The sequence below is a fragment of the Tyto alba genome, unplaced genomic scaffold, assembly GCF_018691265.1.
Source record: "Tyto alba isolate M040663 unplaced genomic scaffold, T.alba_DEE_v4.0 Super-Scaffold_8, whole genome shotgun sequence".
Lineage (NCBI taxonomy): Eukaryota > Metazoa > Chordata > Aves > Strigiformes > Tytonidae > Tyto > Tyto alba.
The window spans coordinates 16,535,507-16,559,608 of NW_024881329.1; the positions used below are offsets into that span (position 1 = coordinate 16,535,507).

The following is a 24,102-nucleotide window of genomic DNA, read 5'->3' on the forward strand; positions in this document are numbered from 1 at the left end:
TTTTATAGAGTAATGAACATGCAATTCTGCATCCAAACCCCATTCTTTTCTCTCGGCCTTCTATTATATGCATTTTTATGCACAATCTGAGTAATTTCACTTCAGTATAGACTAAGAAAACATGGCATTTAAGGCCTTCAGGTTGGATATTTTTAAACTCTCTGAAATCCAGCACAATGGATTTAAAATATCAAAGCAAAAATCAAGTGGTCCCATGCATCTCTGCATGTTTTTGACAGAAAAGTCACAGAAAAATATTCAAATATATCTTTGTTTTACAATAATTATTTCCTGTACAAGTTTGTACATGCTGTAGCAACACTGTTTTTCAATTATATGAAAACATTGTTTTCACCCAAAATAATCATGATTCATGAAGACATAAGCAAAAACCAAATAAGCTCTCAGTAGCTTCACTTGGAAGGCCTCCTTTAAACTGTTTGTATACCTCATAAGGCAGCACTTAAGCTAGTGCTCACCTTAATATGCGTTATTTTAATACAAATAAGCCTTAACATAATTTGAGGTATTTATTTTTAAAAAAATAGCCTTCATACTTCAGTAACTGTGCAGATATGGCTTCAGCCTTTACTCCTGCGCACTTATCCCTGCTAAATCCGTCACTCTTAGCAGTGGAAGGGCCAGACAAGCAGAAGGCTGTACATGCACGCATGGTGGTACTGCCTTCATAAATTGCTTTTATTCTAATCTGGAAAGAGCACTCTAGGATTGAAGTCATTCAGGGGACAAAGACACCCTCTATTTATCCATATTCTGATCTAGGAGTGCCAATAAACAGCAATTGTGGAAATTATTTTTCATGTAAGCCAGTAGCATATTATTTTTGACCAATAAGCCTAGATTTGATGTTGACTGTGACCAGCTCTGACAAGCTCTATTTCTTTTGTCACTGTCAGAGCCTTCCACTTCTTAGTGAGGACTGAAATTCTTGCAAGCTGAGAACCAAAGTTGGTTTTCATATGCCCAAAGTATATATTCTGTAATGGCAACAATACATGTGCTTTGTGAGTAGAAAGAAGCAAAAGGAATACTGAGAAAAACATCCTTATAAAACATTGTGGGTACTTGGTCTAGCAGGTATTTTACACGTGCATTGGACTGTGTATTTCCAGCACTCAGAATGTATTTAAGCACATCTGTTTTGATTTCCAAAGGCCTGAAGTCAACTGCTACCCAGCATTCAATTTCTGACACACTCTTTATTCTAGAGTAGAACTAACGAAAGAAGTTTCTTTGGCTTTTGAAGACCTTTAACAAGACGAAAAAAAGAAATAAACAACGAAAGGAAGAAACAACTTAAAGGAAATTTCCCCACCTGGACTGCATTTCTGGTTGTGCTTTGAACTGCTGCTGCGCAGCTTGAGGGGGCAGTTGGCACGGAGGCTGGGGCGAGGCCGGTACCTGGTGCTGCAGTACCCCGGCCTGGCACTGGGATGGAGGCCCTCCTTGCTGGGGTACTGAGGGAGGCTGCTGGGACGGATGGTGGTGTGGTTGCTGTTTCTGTGGCTGCTGTTGCTGTTGCTTGTATCGAGATAAACTGAAGAAAAGGCCCAAGATGGCCTTCAGATTCCCATTCCTGATTTCTGTAAGGCAACGTTCAGAAGTCAGTCAGCAGTCAGCAGTCTTTTTTTCTCCCGGCCAGTACAGCAGGTCAGCCAGTGGGCTCTCCACAACGCCGCCTGAACTCAGATCCTTTAGGATACGACAGGCTTTCTGCACATCTAATCGGCATTACAGCTGATTACCAGTGAGCACCAACTACAAACAAATAACTAATTTCTCCCCTGCAGTGACTGCATGATGTCTCACGTTTCTGCTGTAGTCTGCATTAATGCCAGTGTGCTTAAAAAGATAGTCCTTTATATAGTTCCTTTGAAGTAACTAAAAAAACCCCAGAGCCCCACAATAAGTTTATTAACAACAGCAGACTAAATGATTTCTATCACACAGTATTATATAATCTCTGGAATATCAGACTAATTGTTTTCACTAAGAAAATCTGATTCAAGTTTTGTACTAGAAAATACGATTATTGGGTGAAATAGCTGTATTAAAACAGATAATTACCAGTGTGATACTATCACAAGCCAATAAAGAATGGATGCTCAAAGTACCTGAGGATAGGTTGAGTGTGAATGAATAAACATTTCAATTCCTACAAGTCACCCTGTTCTTCTGTGTAGTAACTAAATGTGAAAATGTAAAACCAAACAGCAGTACAAAGATGAAGACATGTATCAGAACATGCAGTTAACTGCTGTATCATAATATGCAAGAGCACCAATTCCATCTTGCAGACCGTCTTAATAATGTGCATGACTTATTTAGCATGTTTAATTTCCTAAATTGAAAAAGCTATATCAAACAGCTAAGCTTTTGCATGCACTATACAGACCACTTGAACTAATAAAACTTCCTGTTGCCCTATGCTTTTAAATCCCTGTATGTGGATTATTGCAAGAGGGGAAGAAAAGGACATGCAGCAACACAGCGGCCAAGCACACAGGTGAGAATGAGAATTTTAATTTCTGTTCCCAGTTCCGGCTGAACTGTTTCTGTGACTTTGTAATGGGCCCTGCTCTATCCTTCATTTCCTCCCCCAGCCACAATTCCGCTCACACTGCTCATCTTTGCTGTGTAACAAGCTTCTGTTCTTAACCCCAAGCCCTTTACCCAGCAAATCTCAGGCTCATGGCTTAAAAATTTTGTTTCCCTTTCTTTATCAGCTTCCAGCTTTAGTCCCCTTGTTGAACCTGTGCCTCAGTCCACCCCTTCTGCCTAGCCACTAATCTAATTTACTTTCTTCCTTGATTTTGTTTTGGCCCATGCCCACCTCCTCAGAGACTCCTAGACCTTATCTAAGTGGTCCTGGTCATCACCCAGACACCCAGACCCAGGATATTGCTTTCCTTTTCTTTCCAACTTCTTGACTGAATTTCCCAACCCATTTTTTCCTCCCTGCAGTCCGGCCCCTCCACCAGTGCTTTCTCCCATCACTGCCTCCATTCCCTTGTTTAAATAATTATCAATCCCAGGGCCCTGTAACAGTCATTTTCTGTCTTCTTTTGGGTTTTTTAGCCATTTTGAGTCTCTTCCTGGACAATGGGGTCCTGATAAACCCTGCCTGTTCCCTCTTTTCCCACTCCACCCTTGCTCCCATGCAGTGTCATGCCACAAACCCAGCCTTCTCCCACAGCCAACAGCATCTGCATCAGGCCAGTTCCTTCTCCAAACTGCCCGTGTTTAGCTAGGGAGGACAGGAATAGAAGTAGACAATAAAGTAAAACAGACACAAAAGACAGCAAAACACAGTCTGAAGGATCTTCTTATCTTCAGTAAAGAACTCAAATTACTGTTGGGAATTGTAAGGAAAGTAGTACTTAATCAGAGGCCAAAGCATAACTAAACAGACCCAGAGGCACTGGGAAGCTTAACTGCACAAATACGGGCCAGAAGATAGAAGAAATTACCATGGGTCTGCACATTTAAACTGAGCAAAGATATACACAATTGGATAGAGCTTGATTTCCATGTGAAGTGACAGGCAATTATAACAATAACCCACCTAAAACGTGTTGCTTTCTACGGCTGTCCGTCTTCTGCTGCATTTATCAGAAGAGCAACCTGCTTTTGATATTTTTCTAAGGTGACCAAAAAATAGTCATCTAAAGAAAAACACCTTTCATGAGTTTCAAAAGAGGCAGTTTCTTTCCCTCTGGATTTCAAGCAAAATATTTCAAATGGCACTTTCAGAGGTAGTTCTGTTTCTCTTATCTTAAAGCTAGACTGAGGTAATTTGCCTGGCAGTTTGCCCCTGCACTTTGTACAAAAAGAGTATTTCACTGAGTACTTCAACCTTAACTGTGCTCTGCCCATCAGTGCAGTCTCAACTGCTTCCTGCTTTAAGTCGCCTCCAGTCCATGTGTCAGTTTAAATACGCATATTATCTTAGATAAGGACAAGCCCATCACCCACCCATTTTAAATCTGGAGCCAAATATGACTTGTCTTGTATATTGGAAACAAACACTCTAGACATTTGAGAGGAAACTGGAATTCAGTTTTCAGAAAACCCCCCACAAATCTATCCTTTGGAAATTTCCATCCTGGAATATCTCTGCTGCTGCTTGTTTCCCCTAGAGCTGAAGCTTCCACCACAGTAGCGAGCCGATCACCCTTCTCTGTCTTCATAAAAATACACAAGACTTGGTGGAAATTAGGAAAAAAAAAAAAAAAAAATCAGTTCAGGACAAAAAAAAAAGGAAAGAAATGAAAGGTCTGCTGGATAGATATACTAGGGAAATGTCATTACTAGACTTCTCTAACACTTGTGAATGAAATTTCTACAAATCATAAACTACTCATTGTGTACAGAATGCAGATCAAAGCAAATGAATGAAGAAGAAAAATGGTCTATCACTGCTATTAAGTCAAGCTTGTTTGCATCTGCTTCTGTAAAGCTTATTTTCTATCTGATCCTGTAAGACATGTGGGACTAAAAAAGCAGAATCAGATTGCATGGACTAGACTAGTTAGCCAACCTGGCCAGCTAGCAGAAATACAAATTAAGAATCAATGCCCATTCCTTAGCTTGCATCTATCCTGACAGAAAATAGGGCTGTCATATATACATGCTATTCAACTGTAAAGATAGTAGGTGTCTGCTCTGTTTGCACAAGCCTCTTATAGATGATCACTGAGGGATTCTGCACGCAGTCCCCATCAACCCTCCTTAGTTCCTTTAAGAGGCGAGGCAAGTTGGTTTGCTGAACAGAACAAAATAAAAAAATAAAAGTTGGAAATTTGGTTCCCAGTGAATGATGGGAGATGAGGGAAGGAACAAAACAGCTACAAGCAGGTCTGAATTTAAGACCAAGTGTTGAGAAGTAGGTATACTTCACAGCTGATCCAGGACAGATGAAGAAGTACAGACAGACTCAACCCCAGCCAGCACATGCTCTAGGCTGATGGTGCTCTAAATTAATTTCAGGGATCCGAAGTTACCAAAACATCTCTGGGATGAATTCTGTAGATTCTACTGAGGAATATGATCTGAATATGAACAATACTGGGAATTTCATAGAAATAAGGAAGCAAAATGCAAGAAGGAATTAATTCCCACCACACACACTATATCTGCAGGCATTTTTTGATAATTAAAGAGACATTTTTTGAAGACTGTACATAACTGTACTCAGTGTGGTATCATCAAAATCTGACAGCATGGCGAGTGCCCTACTCAGATATGCTTAAAATAGAACTGGAGGATATTTGTGCTGTGGAAACAAAAATTCCACCTTGACACTGGAAAGGACCTAAAGGACCTAAGATGGAGGAACTGCAGTACTGCGGAGTGTGTACACTCAAACACATTTACTCACAGAAGCACAAATGCCATTTCCGAGGGAAAAGCCTAAGCTGAATTGTGGTTGTTCCAAAGTCCAGCAAGATGTTTTCTTTCATAACTTTATGGTTTCACGATTTGTTCAGCTGATCATTATCCAGCTAAGCTGTTACCCAGAAGAGGTAAAGCTGCTATCTATGACATCAATTTGAGTTTCTACTGCACATTTATGTTTTCCATAATCTTCAAAATCTTGACAGCAAGGAGATATTGTGTGAAGGAGGGCAAGCTTGGCTGGGCAGCTGCAATTCCAGGAGTCTAAAACCCAGCTCAGTGTGGAAATAACTAGAAGACTGTGGGTATGAAGAGACACCCGAAAGCGATGGACAATAAAAAACTGCAGCAAGAAAGGAATTTTTCAGTGTCCCTTCAGTTTTCTTTAGTAACTACAGATGGAGATTTTAGGATTTAAAAAATCTTGGAGAAGGGAATGCCTTTTTGGCTCTGTGTTGCTGGGCAAGGAGGTCTGTCTAGCATGCTATGGTCATCATGAGTGATTGCAGATCCTTAGCAACTTCGCTGCATAAATCCATAAAAAACAACTATGTTTAAGTGGCACATACATATCAAAGCAGGATTTTTTGGTACTGGAAGTATATGACACATGAAGTCGCAAATTATTTAAACATTCAGAAGTCACCCAAATTCCAGTTTTGAATCATGAACTTCCCTCCACACTAAAACTGTACTACTGAAAAATACATGTTCTCAAGCAACCCGGGAGAGACTTCAATGTTTATTCCCATTTGGAAGCAATCACAGTCTTCTCCTTCCTCCTAGATGAGGATCTGCCAGTGAAGTAAACAAAGTTATTTGCAGTTGACCTAGCAGGTCTTGGCAACTTGCACAGAAACACTGGCTTGTTTGGTTACGGCACACTTCATTTTGAGTGACTCTGTCTTCTCTCTTGTTGAGCTTCCTCCTCCTTCCTCAGCACAGTTAAGGAGTGACTAAGAACAGAAATGGAGTTCATTGTTGAATTCAAGTCTTTTAATTTCATTTTACAAAAAACGTTCCTTCCCTTCCCCTCTCTAGCTGTCACTCTTTTCCTTCAATGTTACTGGTGAAGACAGTAAGTGTTCTCACTCATATGTTGGCAGCAAACATTACTGGTCTCTTCCTAGCTTCCATATGATTTAATATGTTAATTTGGAAACAGTGTACAAGAAAAGAATAAATAAAATACCAGCGAAGCCATGGGATAACCTATATCCTGCTGAGTCTGACTTGTGATTTGGCGAGAGGGCAATGAACATTAATCATGTTGTCCCCTCCCCAGCATGAACAACGCAATGCTGCCAACTTACACACCCAGACAGTTTTCTCATCAAGTAATCTGCTATTTTTCTCAGATTTTGCACTGTATCAAGACAGGTAAATAATGTGAAATTTATTATATTTTTACAATATTTACATATCACATCAAGGTTGAAATTGACTTTTACAACACAATCGGTTGCATTTTCTTTTTAACCATTTCCTGGTAAACAAACTTTCTACTGATAGAAGTTTTATCTTATACTTTCTTTTCTTGACATGAGAATCCTTCTGATTATAACAGCTATCGAGGCATATAATGCAGGCAATACTCAGGTTGACCATATTAAAGCTTCTCTTTTGAGGAAAATGCTTGTTATTTGTGTTCTAACCCAACTTAAGGATACACCACAGAAAAAGATAGTTAATCTTCAGCCTCCTCTTCTCTTACTAGTTGTGGTAACAGAAGGTTAGAACAATGTGTACTAAATATCTGCTACTTTGCTCTCCATGCTTACATACCACTTCAAGCTTACATTTCAAATACACATTTTCAAGTGGCTTGTAAGATCTCACAGACTAGGGTGAGGTAGGTGGCTTCCTTTCAAATACAGCAAGGAATTCTTTAAGCAATTTTGCAAATTGTCAAAAGGTAATTTAAAATTATAATTTTTCATAACAGTTTTCTAAAATTAAAAGCTTTAATTTTATAGTAATTTTATGGAAGTTTTTATCCTTTTGTAATATTTTAAAATGTAATATTTGTATATAAAATGACGGTTTCACCATAAAGTTAATCCACAGTGCTCACCTGGCATACATTTCATAAACATCATTTACTGTCCATAAGGGAAAGTGTATTTCAGCTAAGACTACAAATCATGATCACAAAGTGCATGATGCTGGGTTTTGGATTTGTGACAAAATCAGTGTTGCTGAGGCAGCAATGTTTTCGCTATTGCTGAGCAATACTTGTACAGCATCAAGCCTTTCTCTTTCTCCCAGGCTGCCTTCCCCCAGTGGGCAGGCTGGGGGTGGGCAAGAAGCTCGGAAGGGGACACAAGATGAAGAGCTGACCCCAGCTGACCAAAGGGATATCCCATGGCACAGGACATCATGTCCAGCAATAAACACTGAGATGGGTGGCGGGGAGGTAGCCATTGCTCAGAAACTGGCTGGGCATCCCTCTGCTTGTGAGAGGTGGTGAGCGATGGCCTTTGCATCTCTTGTTTTGTTTTTCTCTTCCTCTTTCCTTCACTCACCAAACTATCTTTATCTTGACACAAAAATCGTCTCACTTTTGCTCTTTCTGTTCTCTCCAGCGTGTAGCTGCTAACCAGGGTCAGCCCACTGTACATACACATCCTTTCTCACCTTCCTTGTTCAAGCTATAGGATTCCTCCAGAGGAAGAAAACAAAGCTTTAAACATACAGGCAATTAAGTTATTCACACACAAGTAAATATATGTGCAGGATTTGATGATATAACCCCTTCCCCAAAACTGCCTTTGCAAAGAGACTTAGTCACCAAATCTAAATTCAGTGCCACACATCCAGTTACTTGCTCTGTGAAGCACTGAAGGAGATATATGTTTGAAGTTTGCCTCAGCAGCTGCTGAACCCAGTTGCTTTTCCAGCTTATTTAAATGAAAGCCTAAGTGAAATTTGGTGCTGAGGATGACAAAAATCTGTTTGATCTCTTAGTAAGACAGCAGTTAAACAGCTTCTGAGCCAAAAGGTATCATACATCCTGACATATATCATGCACTGGCATAAAGGAATATAGCACGCTGAGTCATGTTTGGTTTTCGGAAAAATTCTGGTGCTATTCAAAAGCAGAGTAATAAATTAGAGGTCAAAATGTCTTACTTCTTGTTTTGGTTCAAAACATTTGGATTTTATCATTTTGTGCATTTGGAAACAAACTTTAAAAAAAAATCTTTCTTTAAAAAACAAAAGAAATAAGGATACTTCTTTGGGTAAGAGAATAATTGAAGAATGAGGCTCTCTCAAAAGGCAAACAACTGCCAGCAGTTTTCTTTAAATAATCTACACTCTGATCAGTGTGCCAATTATAGAACTTATATGAGAAATTTCTGTTTTCTAAGAGAAAGAAACAAAGAAGCAATTGCATTCTATTTCAGTCTCATGGATTGTTTTTACAAGTCAGCTGTGTGGAGACTAGATATGTATTTTATCTACCTTTCATACTGCAATGGGTAAAAAAGAAGTAAAAACTGTCAGAAGTTTAAATTATCCATATTAATCTTCCATTACACTCAATGTGCTGGTTATGATCACAATCAGTAATTCAGGTTGCTCATTTTAAATTAAATTTTAAACAACTGATTGACTCACCTTCTGCTGACAGCCCCTGTATGTTAATTCCCTTAGCAGCCAAGAAACTCAGGCACGCATCTATGTTTTCAATCTGTTCAAGAACAAACAAACAGAGAGACACAAAAAGAAAATGCATTGTAATAATTGTTTACTTTCATCTCCCACCACCCTTTACTGCACTCAGGCTTTGTATCACACAAAAAGTCCCTTTGCTCATTATGTGGAAACCATAATATGAAACAGTTACTAAGGTCCTCAATTGATGACATATTACACAGGTCAGGACTTTCTGTTATTTGTACTTGCATGAAGCAAGTTATTTAATACTCTAACAATGAAAAAAATATCGCTACGTATCTTACTAAAGGGTCAAGGATGTTATGCCAGGATTTTTAACCTACGTTAAGTATAACAAACATGAAACCGAAAATAAACATGGAGGCCACATTTGCTTGAGAAGGCAGATTGCCACTTGCTCTTAAGGTAACAGCTGGCAAAAGTTTCCAGCCACAAAAGCAGTCAAATATAAAAACTGTAACTGGAAACCCCAGCTGGACTCCAAAAAACGGTCACTCGTGACATCCTCCACATGTCAGAAATGACAGACAACTCTGGTTACTCACTGTGGGGCAAATCCTGCCCTCCAGAGAGATGGTACAACTGCATTAAACTACCCAGAATAAAACTAATTTTGTCCAAGTAGGGTCTTCTGCACAACAAGTCTGACTGTTACTGACTACAGCTGCTACATACAGACCAGACTCAAATCCTGCCAAACAAAGGGAAGCCCAGACAGTTTGGACAAGTTAGGCATTCCTTCCCCTGTATCTCAAAATCACAACAGAGATCTTGCAGTAGCCTCATGCCTAGTTTCCCACCAAGCTACCACCAAAGCTCTGCTGTCTTATTCAGAACATGTAGAGATGCCATCCCCCCCAGGACCACAGCACTTCTATGGACAAGCCTAAGCTTAGATACCTCAAGAAGCCGCAAGGAATATTTTAGGAAATACCATGTTTCATGTGGGATTACACAGAAGACTTGTAGACAATATCATTAAGCAATTTTTTATTTTATTATGGTAATCACTAAGTGATAATATAGGGTGTCCATGTTTGAACATCTTGCAAACATTAATTTATTCATTCCCAAAACATCGCAACCAAACATTGCTTCCACTTCATATGGATAAGGAGATAGGCAGACACCAATCCCCATACTTGCTCTCACATAACTACCTTTCTTCTGTGAAGTTTGGAGACATCAGAAAGGACATGAAAGATCCAGCTTCCCTGTCAGCTCCTGCCTGCCCTTGAAAAATACATGTGAGGGCTGTGTGGCATTCCGGAGGCTGAGCTCCCAGCACCTGACAGGCACTTCCTGTCCTTCTCCAAGTAATAAAAAACTGCTAGGGAAGCTGCCAGAAAACCTCCAGCATGGATTTCTCTCAAGGTACTTTCATTTATTGTCTATAAATATGACAATAAAAACATTCTCTTTTATCAGGGGAAAGAGTTATTGGCATTACTTAACTGTGATTTCAACAATTATAAACACTGACATACTCAAAGCTTTTACCAACCTCATTAGACTTTGAGATATACTAACTACATCAAAGTATACAGTACACTGAGTATACTATATACTTCCAAACCCATATAGATACCAAAGAATACATTTCCTGAAATGTTCAGACCTTAAAGCCTGTACCAGGGTGCAGTTCAAAGGTTCATTTATCCACAGTTTAATATGATAAAACACTCAATCTCTACCTGTTTCCTTCCTCAGTGTTCAACAACCCTTTTAAGTTTTCAACACAGCTCTTTTATTGAGGTGATTTGGGACCTCGCTGGAAAGCCAAAGTTCACCTTTTCAAGAATAAACACCACGCAAGAGCATTAATCCATTTCTACCACCTGCACTTAACAAGTCTTCATCATTCCAAGAACATTTCTAGCCTTTCACAGCTGTGGATAGATTTGACTTCTCCTAATAAGGTGGATTACTTAGGTTAGTGAGTAAAGATAAGCAATATCTCATCTCCAGTCCAGATTTGCAGTTGTAGAAACTCGAATTAGCTCTTTCAGTCCAGCTTTGCTTCTCTTCCCATCTTTGCTCAAACTCTGCTCCAGGACAGAGTGACCAAAGGATTAAGATTTACTTCTGGATAGCAAGTTCCTCACTGCTGATTTCCGAATCTCATGCTCATTGCAGACCCAATTCAGATTCAAAGAGCCCCCCTTAAAATCACTACCACCTCCTCCCTGGGACAAAGCCACAGTTTTTGCTAAGCATTTTAGCCACTGAAGATGTATGGCTTCTGTTCCCAGACTAATGGATGATCCCCATCAGAGCACTAAGGTTTGAGGTTGAGCGACCTGGACCTCACTGCCTTATAAAAGAACAAACGGGGACATTGCTGCACTAGTTCTAATGCCTGGCTAAAGGCTCTGAGAAACGGGCTTTTTGGTACTATACTGATATGGAAAAAAAATCAGGAAAAAAAAAAAAAGAGTAATACAAAATGCAGAAAAAAGATTACAGGACATGGACTGTCAAAAATCTACAGTGCATTATAGACAAGAACTCATAAGAATCAAAACATTATAGAAACAGAAAAACATCCTATTGCAGTACTTAAAGCCAGGCATGATGAGATAAAGTGGCAATAACAGAGGCTTGCAAAAGCAAAACTCTTACATTCAGAAAATTAAGTACTATGATAAGATCCTACAGGGATGTACAGCATCTCACATACAAAGAATTCACTAAAAAATACAACTCATGGATAAAATAGCATCAGTGATTCTGTTAACATTTACACAGTATCATCTGTGATCCTAATAACGTTGCATGGCAGAATGACAGGAAGATGAGCAATTAGTTGATTTTGAAGGAAAAAGTCTGAAAAGTAAAAAGAAAGAAATCTGGGGAAATTCAAGAAAGGAGTGAAACGCAGAATGAAAGTCTATAGGTGAAACGATTAAAACTTGTTGACTGAAATTCAGGGTGCTTCCCACACAGTGACTGGCTAGTGGCCCACATTAAAGTGTTTTGTGACTGCTATGCAGCCCCAGTGGAACAGGGCTCACACTCACTCAGCACTCTGGAGTCTCGTAAGAGACAAAAGCTCAACCAAGGAGCTGTCTCTAACCCTCTGAGGTGCCAAGAAGGAAGACAGTGATGTTGGGATGCGTGAGGGAAGCAATCAATGATTCTTCTTATTGTAAAAAACAAAGATAAAAAAGCTACTGAAATCTTCATATGGCAAATAGCTTAAGGTGTGAATACTGTTTTGTGGCCACTGGCCTGAGTGAAGAACCCTAAGCTTGGTTGAATTAGTCTAATACATCAGAAATCATGTTGCTTGTTTAAAGATAAGCATTTCCAACTGCGTAACATCTAATGAATTTCACCTATAAAAGCTCCAGGGAAGGATTCTGTCTCCAGCCATCCTGGTATTAACGTAAGAACTAACTATTTATCATCTGCAAATATTTTTTTTTTATGGAGAAAGATCACTCAGTGCATACAGGGTTGGAGTTATCTAGCTATTCTGAGGTAGTAGCATGGTACTTAAACCATTTAGATGTGTGTACCTAGGAAAGAAATTAAATTCCTGGATAGATCTCAGCTAAGCAAAGACCTAATGACCCTGTACTGTGCTGACTTCCAACACAAAGTCAGCTGCCTCCTTGAAATTACAGTACTCAGCAGCAATCGTCACTGAGACTCCCCGAGCCTTTTCTTGGCCAAGTCCACATATTCCTTAAACCCTTTAAACAGATGTGAAAAGACTGGATTTGCCAAAGGGGAGCGTATATTTTCTTTTTCACTGTGATCTACAATTGTTTTTTGGCTGACAATCCTGATTTATTTGCTTTGCCCGCAAAGTTTAACACAGCAGAAGCAAAGGAGGAAAGATGGCAGTTGGATGCTCTCATTTACCACCTACCCAAAGTAGGGTAAAGCTGTGCAAAAGGAGAAGGAAAACCAAGGACAGACATTCACAGTGATTATCTCACTCTGACATGTTACCGGGAGCATGCAAAACTGAGCCTTGCCTTGTTATACCTCCTGGCCAAAAGCATCAAATGAATTTGTCATTTTGAACTCCTACATCTAAACTATTACAGGTATAGTCAACTATCAAGGCAGATTATCAGTCCCACACCCTATACGATTGGTATTTATTCTGAAAGGTCCCTTAGTGCCAACCAAGGACTGCTGAGCCCCTACCTGAGGGGCTGCCTGCCTCTGGGGGCTCCTCCTCCTCCTCTCCTTTAATTAGGAGATTATAAGAAAAAATAAAACCCCATAGAATTAAACAAGTGTCACAACTCCCGTTCTCACATTCACAGAAACAAAAGGCATGTTTCAGTCAATGGCCTGAAAATTTCCTCTTACCATGTGTGGCATTTGCTAACTGGCAAAAGTATCATAGCTAAGAAGTATTGCACATGCTTAACTTCCAAACACCAGAGCAGCCACCATTGCTTTGTTACTCCACTAAGACCATCAGTCTTTTGCTTGAAAAGCAAGATTAAAAGCTAGTGGTCACACATATTTACTTATTTCTAAGTACTTTTGTAAAAGACATCATTGCATATTACTGTTTTCACTCCCAACCAACCAGCACATTCCTCATTCCTAACTTCTACAGATATGAAAACCAAGTACACACAAATTTTACAGCTTCACTGAATTCTTATGTGTGGATCAGAACACACTTATTTAATTTTCATTCCACTGATACATTCTCAGGTATATTACTCAGATTTCTCTCTATTCGCAAACATAGCTTACATTAATTATGCATTTCCAACAACATTGACCACTCAACCCACACAAGTTTTCGCACTTGTCATGTAATAGCAATTTCAACTTCTATTCTTATCAGGGCTAGAAAGAAAAGGACCTAGGAAACATGCCCTGGCCTGTATGAGCAGAATAGAACACACCTGACACACTGGAGGTACCAGTGGCTGGAAAAACATCTTGTGAGCCAGCAATAGGCGCCTCACAGCCCAGAAAGCCAGCCGTGCCCCGGGCTGCATCCAGAGCAGGGGGGGCAGCAGGGCCAGGGAGGGGATTCTCCCCCTCTGCTCCGCTCTGGGGAGACCCCCCTGCAGTGCTGGGGCCAGCTCGGGGGCCCCCAACAGCAGAAGGACACGGAGCTGCTCGAGCGGGGCCAGAGGAGGCCACGAAGATGCTGGGGGGGCTGGAGCAGCTCCCCTGGGAGGCCGGGCTGAGAGAGTTGGGGGGGTTCAGCCTGGAGAAGAGAAGGCTCCGGGGAGACCTCAGAGCGGCCTCCCAGGGCTTAAAGGGGGGACAGGAAAGGTGGGGAGGGACTCTGGATCAGGGGGTGTGGGGATAGGATGAGGGTAACAGTTCTAAACTGAAAGAGGGTACATTTAGATTAGATATAAGGAAGAAATTCTTCCCTGGGTGGGTGGTGAGGTGCTGGCACTAGGTACCCAGAGCAGCTGTGGCTGCCCCCTCCCTGGAAGGGTTCAAGGCCATGTTGGACAGAGCTTTGAGCACCCTGGGCTGCTGGAAGGTGTCCCTGCCCGTGGCAGGGGGGTGGCTTTAAGGTCCCTTCCAACCCAAACCATTCTGTGATACTATGATCTGTGAATATGGAAACTGTCTACAGCCCAAGCTACCCATCCAACTCTGCCAAATCAAATACACAGGGTAAATTATAACTAGTGCTGCCTTTGTTACAGATAGATACGTTTTTCTCAAAGAAAAATCAGAATTAAACTTACTGTAGGTTCCTCCACTTAGAAACCATGGGAATTTTCTCATGTTATGATGCAAGCCTCTGCGCCCAACTTCTACAGTGATAGATGTGGCGTTTTTATGAGCTTATCCAGAAACCCCACCACTTCTATTGAAACCAGTGCTTTCCATTTAACTTGAGGCTCCAAGTTATGGCCAGTATACTAGTTGTCAAAGGAGGAAAAAGAAGATTGATTTCACGTGATATTTTTTAAAGTTACACTAAGCCTATTATAATATTCCAGCAGAGCTCACATACAACATAGAAAACAAGAAAAGAGCTTAAGACAAGCTGTTTTCAGCAAGCTGTTTCTTAAGGCAAAATGTATTCCTTGTATTTTCAAATCAAGCTTTTACACTCAATATTTTTATATCATAAAGTTTAGAAAGGGTCTTAAAATCTTAAGTCATTACATTGACAATCCTTAAAACCCTGGAGAAGTTTTGGGGGAGGGGGGTCCTCCCCTCAGATAATGTCTTGTGCACTATTTCTCAGATATAATTATACATAAGAAATACCAAGGCAAAATTGCAAATTCCATTTCCCCCATAAGTATACAAATACTAACTACTATTGCTTTGTTTAGAATACAACTTCATTGGTAGCTATCCCAATCAATACGTATCTTTTTTTTAAAGAAAATAATGTTTCTCCATATGTGCATATGCTGCTTCTGGCTATGGGAATAAAACTGCATCAGGATTTTAACAGAACTTGGTGGATATCTTAGAAATTAAATAACAGATGTAACATAAGGGTAAAGGAAGCTAATCCGTATTCTGGAGCCAGGTTGTAACAGATCTAGCCCCAGAAACAAAGATCTATTATCATGGGTACAGTGTTCCTACATGTATGTCAAGAATTGACCCTCTCCATGACAACTACATTATTCAGGGTTTTTAAAGATAAGAACAGTTTGGGTAAAATGCTAAGACTGCAGAACTAGACTCAGCCTCATCTCTTGCATCCCATCCTCTGTGACCCTGGGTAAAACCTTAGCATTCCTGCATCTTGGATCTTCTTCTGGAAATAACGGGACACATAGAATTTCTCTACTTTACAATATGCTGTTAATATTTAATATTCACTCACAACATGCTTCATATAAATAGAAATGGGGGCAGTAAGCACCACAGAGAAAGCTCTGATTCATCATGAACAAGATTTCTAATCACATCAAAGAGCATATCCAAAGGGCATTCTTGCATTGTGAATGGTTTCGGGCAATCTTGTGTGACTCACAAGGCTCGTTGCCAAAGTTAATCTGGTCTGCAAGAGGCAGATGGAAGGGTTGTAGAAATTTTCCTAGTTTATTCTGAAATAGAGACTTTCATGTTTTTTTCAGGTCTATTTATTAAAAAGTGAAACTCTCCTGTGGAAAAAAAAAAGCATAATTTCTTTAAAAAAATATCCTATGAAATATTATTTTTGGATCAGCTTTTCAGTAAATACCTTCAACATATTTGAAAAGTTGAAGTGGAAAATTTGTGCGTAATTTGAGATATTTCATAAATATAAATCGTAAACTGCGATTTGTTAAGCAACAAGTTCAACTTTGCAAAACAAATATCAGAGTACCCTGACTCTGGAGAATCATTACGTTAGGATATAGATGAAACCTCCTCACTGGTCTCAGTAGAAACTGGACTAGATTTTAGCACATACCACACTAACTGTATATGTATATATAGTTATAGATATATATAGTTATGCTACATAGCAAGGAGAGTAACGAGTCCCATGAATGCTTCATTTCCACCTGCCCTGGTTGCTTGCACAAGACATTTTTCTATCTGTGGCTTCCAGACTGGAAGTTGTGTTTCTAGTGTTGTGCTCTGCAGTTGTGATTAAATGTAAAATATGATAAACATCTAGTGAAGACGGACTTGTTCCCAAAACATCCTTGAATTCTACAAGACCCAGTATTTTTAAAAGATCATAACTCCTTAAAAGGAAGGACTGACACTAAAACCACTCAATGTCTCTTGTACACCAATGTATTTGAGAAAATACTACCTCAAACGTTGAAGGCTCTTTATATTATTAACTTGAATTTGCAGAAGGAATCCAGAATGTAATGAAACTCATCTAGAAAGAACTACACGGAACAGTTTAATCGCAAAGAGCTTTCTCCTCAGCAAAAAGTTTTGTATTAATACTGCTGCACTCTATTAAATGATTGATGATGAAAATAACCTAGCAATCAAAAATTTATTTTAAGTAATGCAAGTAAATTACAGATTCTCAGTTACTGAAAGTGAGATGACAGTACATCGGCAAATGATCTGGTTTCATTTGTTCAAATACACACAAGTAAAGGAGCGGTAACGGTCACCTCATGGCTGTGTCACATGAAGTACCTCTTGCAGTATTGTCCTTGACAGTTGTTTGTTTCTAAAAAAGACCCATGGGAAGGGAGCTATCTCCGCAGCCCGCTCCCAGCGCACGATACCCTCTGCCTCTTGGCTGACGTGTACACTTATGTCTTGGATCCTGAGGGTCACAGCTTCACCTGTTCCCAACGGATTTATTCCGGTGGCTGGAGGGACACCAACACATATGTGCCCCCTCCTTCCTTGCACCTGGATCCTGGATAACATCTCCTACTGAAATTCTCATGTATAATTACTTAGTGCAAGCACAATACTACTGCTTAAATAGATAAAAATAATCCTACATAAAAAAAAAAAAAAACACAAAAGATCAAAATTCTCTTGGTATTACCTTCACAGAGAAATTAATTAAAATAGCCTTTATCACACAGTGTATAAGCAATGGCTGGAAATCAAAGATCTTTGACAAGACACGTAGACAAAAAGTGTATTTCTCTTGGCAGTCTTTATCCTTTGTAAAAGCTACAATCTGTTTCAAATATTCAAGAGTGAAGGGCTTAGTACTACATATCCTATAAAAAGAAGCAAAGACCTAGGCACCAGAAGAAATTGCCATACAAACAGCTTTTATTCTTACATCACAAACCTCACAGACAATTTTGTCATATTCTTGTTTAATATATAGTTTCACTCTACTGTTTTTAAGCAGTGCAGCAGACAATGAGGTTTCTGTTGAGAAAGCAAACCAAAATTAAAACAGAATTAAACTATGGAAACATGAACAGATAGCTTTTGTTATCAATCTAAGCTTTAAACTCAGCTTACTGTAATTTTGCTGCCATTTTGGAAGACTACAGAGTTTTCTTTACAGGTTGCAGAAAAAGAATTCATTTCCCAGAAAGGAGAAGAATAATTGAATTTTTAACTGCCATCTGTCCTCAAACCAATATAACCTTTTTTTTCCTTAGTTAGAAAAGGCTCACAATGTTAACCTTGAATAAAAACCATAAATTATCCTCAACAGACTCCACACAGAATTTAGTCTTAGCACAATTTTTGCTCATGGTACCAAATTCAACACCTACAGAATCTTGGTGAAGTTAATACAATCTGCTGCACCTCACATGGCCTTGCCAAGAATCGAGTTTCATGTATTGTGTACTTCCTAATACAAGGGAAGTTAAAGGCTTTCATCCACAATTTCCCATTTTTCCCACTTATGCAAAACATAGCAAGAAGATATGTGTTTGCAGAGTATTGCATAAAAGGTATATTTATGTCATAATTTTACATAAAACACAGGCATGGAAAAACCCAATTATTTTTCTAGACTTTGGTGTAGGTGTAACTATGCAAGTGAAGGATACAGAGATCTCCACATCCAGAAGTGTAATGATCCTAGCCCCTTTAATGCATTTGCTGTTTTGTGTATTTAGTCTACACGGAGGGTAGAACCATAGGTATTTTAAAAGTGTTGATTCATCTTAAATTAACAGTGAAATAAATGATCGAAGAGAATCTAATTCTGTCTTTCTAGTTAAGCTCACATCTTCCAGTTTTTCTATAAAAATTACTTTTTAAGTGAGTTCTCTTGCTCTTCATTGAACTTCACGCTGTTTCAGAGACAGATGATGTGCAAGTTCTTGCATCACTGTATAAGGCAAAGAATTGGAGTACACCAGCAGGGACCACGAAGACAACCCCTTATGGGAATGAGGGACAGCCATCAGCAATGTCTCCAAAGGTACCACACAGCCCATGGACAGAACAGTGTGCACATTACTGCCTCATCTCCTATCCCTGCACACTGAAGAGTTTTAGAAACCTCTCCCCTCCAGAAATTAAACAAATACTTGTTTAATTCAGCATGCCTTATGCTCCAGTCTAGCTCTATTTATCGTGTTATTTTCTATGTAAGATGATGGCAACGGAGAGAGAGCAGCTCGTGATTTTATTTAGACTGCAAGCTCTGCAACACAGAAACCTATGATCCAACCATGCCTGTCTCACTTATAACAATACACAAATGGTAAGCATGATAGCATAACAGCAGTCTGGATCTCTGGGGAATAAAGAGAGACAGCAAAATGAATCTTATCTGGGAACAATTGTCATTATAAAGTGAGGAAGGCCATCTAAGCACATGCAACCTGGCAGATTACTTCTTTAGTAAATCATACTTGTAAATATGACAACACAGGTTCATGCATGAGCAACAGAAACCCAGGAAGCTTAGAGAAAATGCTTTAAACATTCCTAAACTCAGTATTTGGCCAAGTGCCTCCACCAGCAGTTGAAGGAGCTAAGCTGGTGTCTGCCACTGGCCAGCCTGGCACGGCTCCGGGAAACATCTTTGCCTCCAGCAAACCTTCAGCTGTGCGGAAACATACCACAGGGTTAGGGCCAAAAGATACCCATTTGTAACTACAGTAACACTAAAACAGATTAAATTCCTAAACACATACTGACAGTATGATATAAACTCCCCAAACAAAGCAGGGGAAATGTCTGCTACTAGACAGAAAAGTTCTCTTTACTACATTGCTCAGAACAACTTCAGAGTAGGATCACTTCAAAATATATGGCTATATTTAACCACTGGGATATGTTTCCACAAATCCTATGCTAGGAATTTGCAGAGGAAAAACATGCTTGTGATGCTTTTGATCTTTCCGGCAGAGCTGCTCCCCTGAATTAGCAGCACATGCCCAGGCAGCAGAATCCCCCTCAGCTTTGGGGAATGGGCGGCCGACTGACCAGACTTCAGCCCCATCAACCCAGAGGGGGTTGGAGTGACAGCCTTGTGGATTTATTGCACCTAGCTGTGGTAATGTTTAAACTCTACCTGGTCTATGAAAATGCTCAAAAAGTTTAGAGGAGCAGGTTAAAGTAGACGCCTGCTCTTGCAGAGTGAAGACAGAATTATTTTCCATTAGAAAAATACAAGCAGCTAAGAATATTTAGTTTTTTCCTCTTATACAGCAGCCGTTTTTAATTATTTGTATAAAACACATCAGCTTGCCCACTTAGTGGATATCACATACACACAGTTAACTGCTGGGTGATTTAGATGGCTTCAGCTCCTATTATTCTTGCCAACCAACTCATTAATGTGTACCCAGCTACACCTTTTAAGTATGGGCCATATCGCACCAGCGGTCATATTTTTTATTTCAATTCATTGAAGTGTTGAGTGAAAGAACACAGAGATATGCGTAGCATATGATATACACACAAGCAGTAATGAAGATTGCACCATCTCATGCTCTTTTCACCAATACAAAAAGATTCATAGAGCAGGGGTGGAGCTGGCAAGGGTCACACTGAGGAGGGAAGTTTCAGCTCTGACAACTGATTTAAAACTCCCAGCACTACTCGCTTGAAAAGCAGCGTCCCTATCAGGCTGGAAAAATTTCATAGAAACTGTTCGTTGACTTTGGGTGTTGCATACGTTACAGAACAATTCATTTTCAGAGTACAAGAAACCAGCCAAATGTAATAATAGTCCAATTGCCATCACTGAAGTAAGGTTTCCTTGTAAATGAAATAATCATATTGAAACCATGGCCTTTGCCTCGACTTTCATAAAGTCCTTGGGAAGAAATGCAGGCTCTGACCCATACCACAGTACAAGATTCTTTACATTTGCAAGACAAACAGTAGTAGAAAGACTGAGCAGTATTATTTTACTAGCACAGCTTGATATCTGCATCAGAAAGAGATGATTCCTGAAAAAGTTCTGGTCAACACACAAAAAACCCCCCCACACCCCTTTTCTGTTACTTGGTAACACAGGTATTATATACACAAAGTGATCATCCTTAAAAATAATACAACCCAACCACAAACCCACAGGAGAACCACAGTTATTTCCTCCTCTATTTATAGGAGGGAACTGTGGTGTTGGATGAGCCTACATGCCTTTCTGTTGCTCCAAATTCTTGTCTTGGGTGTCCCACAACTTCCCATGCTCAGCACGGAAAGATGAAAGAGGCCGGTGTATCCACCTACAGATTCTACCATCCTCTTCTCCTTAGCACTGACAGATTTGCTACCACTCCACTCCTTCAGACTTCAGCAACAAGGGCAACACATTATCACTTCTCAGATTTTCACACCTAACATTCCAGTACTTTCTAGAATATCATAATATGTGCTTTTTTTATTTTATTTTGAGCCGTGGAAAAACAAATTTATTTTCTCATGGTATCTTTCATATTTTATTCTTAAATATATATAAAGATATGTTTTATCTCTTTCCAATGCCACATTCAGTATTTTTTACCTTTACATTCAAGATGGCAAAAACCCTCTACCCCTCCTATAAGACACCTTGCTGGTACTTCTTTTATCCCTTCTTCCAGTCCCATCTTCAGTTGTGTTTCAACTGTTTCCTGTGTCTGCCAACATATCCCTTTACTGGTTAGTATCTCCTTTCCTCTTTTTCTTCAAGTCCACATTTTCAAAATTAACTTTCTTTACTTGTTTCTGCCCCCAGTCACTTCTAGTCTAGCTGACGGGGATCTTCTCTTTCTTTCACCTCACTCTCCACTTGAATGCTCTGATCTTTCAAATGTCTTGTCTTTTGTCTTCTTCTTACATCATCTAATCTTTACCATTATCTCAACTGTGAAGATTTATCACTTTCATGTAACAGGTAACACAACACAACTCCCTCCCTCTCTCTCCTTGCCATGCTATGCAAAAAGGATATATTAATATATAATGTAATAAAATGCTCAGCTATAATACTGTGCCAAAACAATGCTGTGAAACTTCCTTCAAAACATGTGAGCATTTTACACAACATATTTCCTCACAGACAGAATACAGACCCCATAGAGCAAAATTTCTACAGGCTGCCATGACAGGCAGACTTGATACATAACATATCGCATATAACAACTCACTTAAATACTCTATTGTTTGTTCACTTTATAATTTTACAAATATAAATGACATGAACACACTTACAATAGGTAACATTCAGCATTTGCAAGGGTACCCACATCAATAAGAATAATCTACAATAGCAAGGAGGGAGGAAAGAAAAAAAAAAATCTCTGTTTTTATATAACAAAACAATATTAGCAGAGATAGCCCTACTCAGGTTTACTGACTTCAGTCTCTTTTTCAGAAGCGTGTAGGAGAGGAATCTGGTCTTGTTTTACCCTTCTTTGCCCAGTTATTAAGAACTATGCCATTATTTTCTGGGGTTTCATTCTAAAAATCCAAATGCAGTTCTGATGACAGTCTCCAAATCTTCTTGGTCCCTGAGCCTGTGCTCCACATGACTATATCCTCTATTAACCACAGGATTTTTCTGCATGCCAGCTGGAACTAATCATCACAATTACAGGCTTTTGTTTAGAGGAATATCTACAGTACAAAAATACAGAGGTTTGGAAAAAAAAAAAAAAAATGGAACAGGATTTATGCAGAGGACAAGATATAGAATAGACTATAATAGGTGATACAAAAGCCAGCCAACTCTTATCTGGAGCAAAGGAAGACAGGGATACTCCCCACAGCAGAGAAACCCAGACAAGATGATGAGGTGGGGATAGGTTCTCACCTAAGTGATTTTTCATCGAGTCAGTGGGGGTCCTTGTCATGTCATTTCTGGAATTGGGAATAGGTTGATAAGCACTGATGGTCCCAAATGGCTCTGCAGTACTAAACTTAATTTGACAAGGCTTATTAGCACTGGCTTTGAGCCTGACAGACCCAAGCTGTCTCTAATGCTCAATTTGGGCAGATTCGTATGATGCTCTCCAACGCTGTAGCAATTAGAACAACAGTGCAGAGACCTGATCTGGCTATGTGTTGAGCTCACTAAGGTTTGGCGGGCTTTACTGGCTAAGGACTGTGTCACATGGAAGCAAATATACTTGCTTTCACATCCCCTTTAATGGGATCGGAAGACAGATTTGCTTCATCTTTCTATGCTGATACATCTGGCTGGATGAGAGCTGGCTCTTCACAATTCAGCGCATATGTGTCTCTCCTCATGGCATTGTGAGTCTACAAATGAGATAAATGCCCACAGGGGGTAAGAGGATGGTAGAAAGCTTCCCTCTTAGCTCTGTTGTATTTCTATTTAATGAGCAAAATTAAATCTTCATTTCTGATGCTTTTCCCGCCCCTCCCCCCCCAATCTACTCATCTGTGGTGCCCACCTTACAGACACTACAGTATAGATATGGACAACTGAAAGATTCATTTGAGAAAGTAAGACTAGACATCACCTGGTTGAGTGTTTGAACTAACTGGATAGCCTTGCCACTGCCACCTCTCTGAACCAGAAGTACCAGACACAAACACCAGTTCCCACGCTCTGCAGAATGCTTTTAAGCTGTACTAAGAGCAAAGTACATTGAAATGCAGAGGATGAAGACTACTGTATCTAAACAAACACTGCAATGTAGGCATTATTCCCAGAATGCAGGACACCTGCAAAAGGGCTGTCTCCTTAAACACTGCAAGCAACTCTAAGAACACCACCCCTATAAAGATGCTTATATGTTCTTGTCTTAGTACCTTTACTATAAGATGCTAAAGAGCTCTGTAAGCATGCTCACTTAATAAAAGCAAGGCATAAGCATAATCCTCATTTTTCTCATGTGAGGAAAACCACTGGGAATGCTTAGCTGTGACTGATGCACTTGGTGTCCTGAGTGGGGGGGACAGTCCCATTCACTCCACCCTCCTGAATGAGGAACTGGAATAAAATCAGAGCTTCAGAGGAGGCAACGCACAGCAAACACTTCTTTCCAGCATTCATCACAATTCCTGACCTAGTACATGCCCTCTGCATGCCTCTGGTCATAACCAGATCTGACTTCTATGAGCAACCAACAGCTTGCATCCAACTATCCAACAGAACAATGCTATTCTGTCATTGAGAATAATGACTTAAAGCAACTTTCAGCTACAGCATCCTGAAATTTATTACAGACCCTA

The 24,102-nt window shown here is 39.8% G+C and overlaps 1 protein-coding gene across 7 annotated transcripts in view; it reads right to left on the bottom strand.

The window, feature by feature from the left end:
- The window catches only part of NAV2 (neuron navigator 2), a 410,112-nt gene that overhangs the window by 132,406 nt on the left and 253,604 nt on the right, over window positions 1-24,102 (bottom strand). For all 7 annotated transcript variants that reach the window (XM_033006875.2, XM_033006874.2, XM_033006873.2 and 4 more), the window contains exons 4-5: window positions 9,040-9,112; window positions 1,337-1,604 (exon numbers count right to left, since the gene is read on the bottom strand). In XM_033006875.2, coding sequence (XP_032862766.2) covers window positions 1,337-1,604; window positions 9,040-9,112 — 341 coding nt within the window. The remainder of the gene's footprint in view (window positions 1-1,336; window positions 1,605-9,039; window positions 9,113-24,102) is intronic.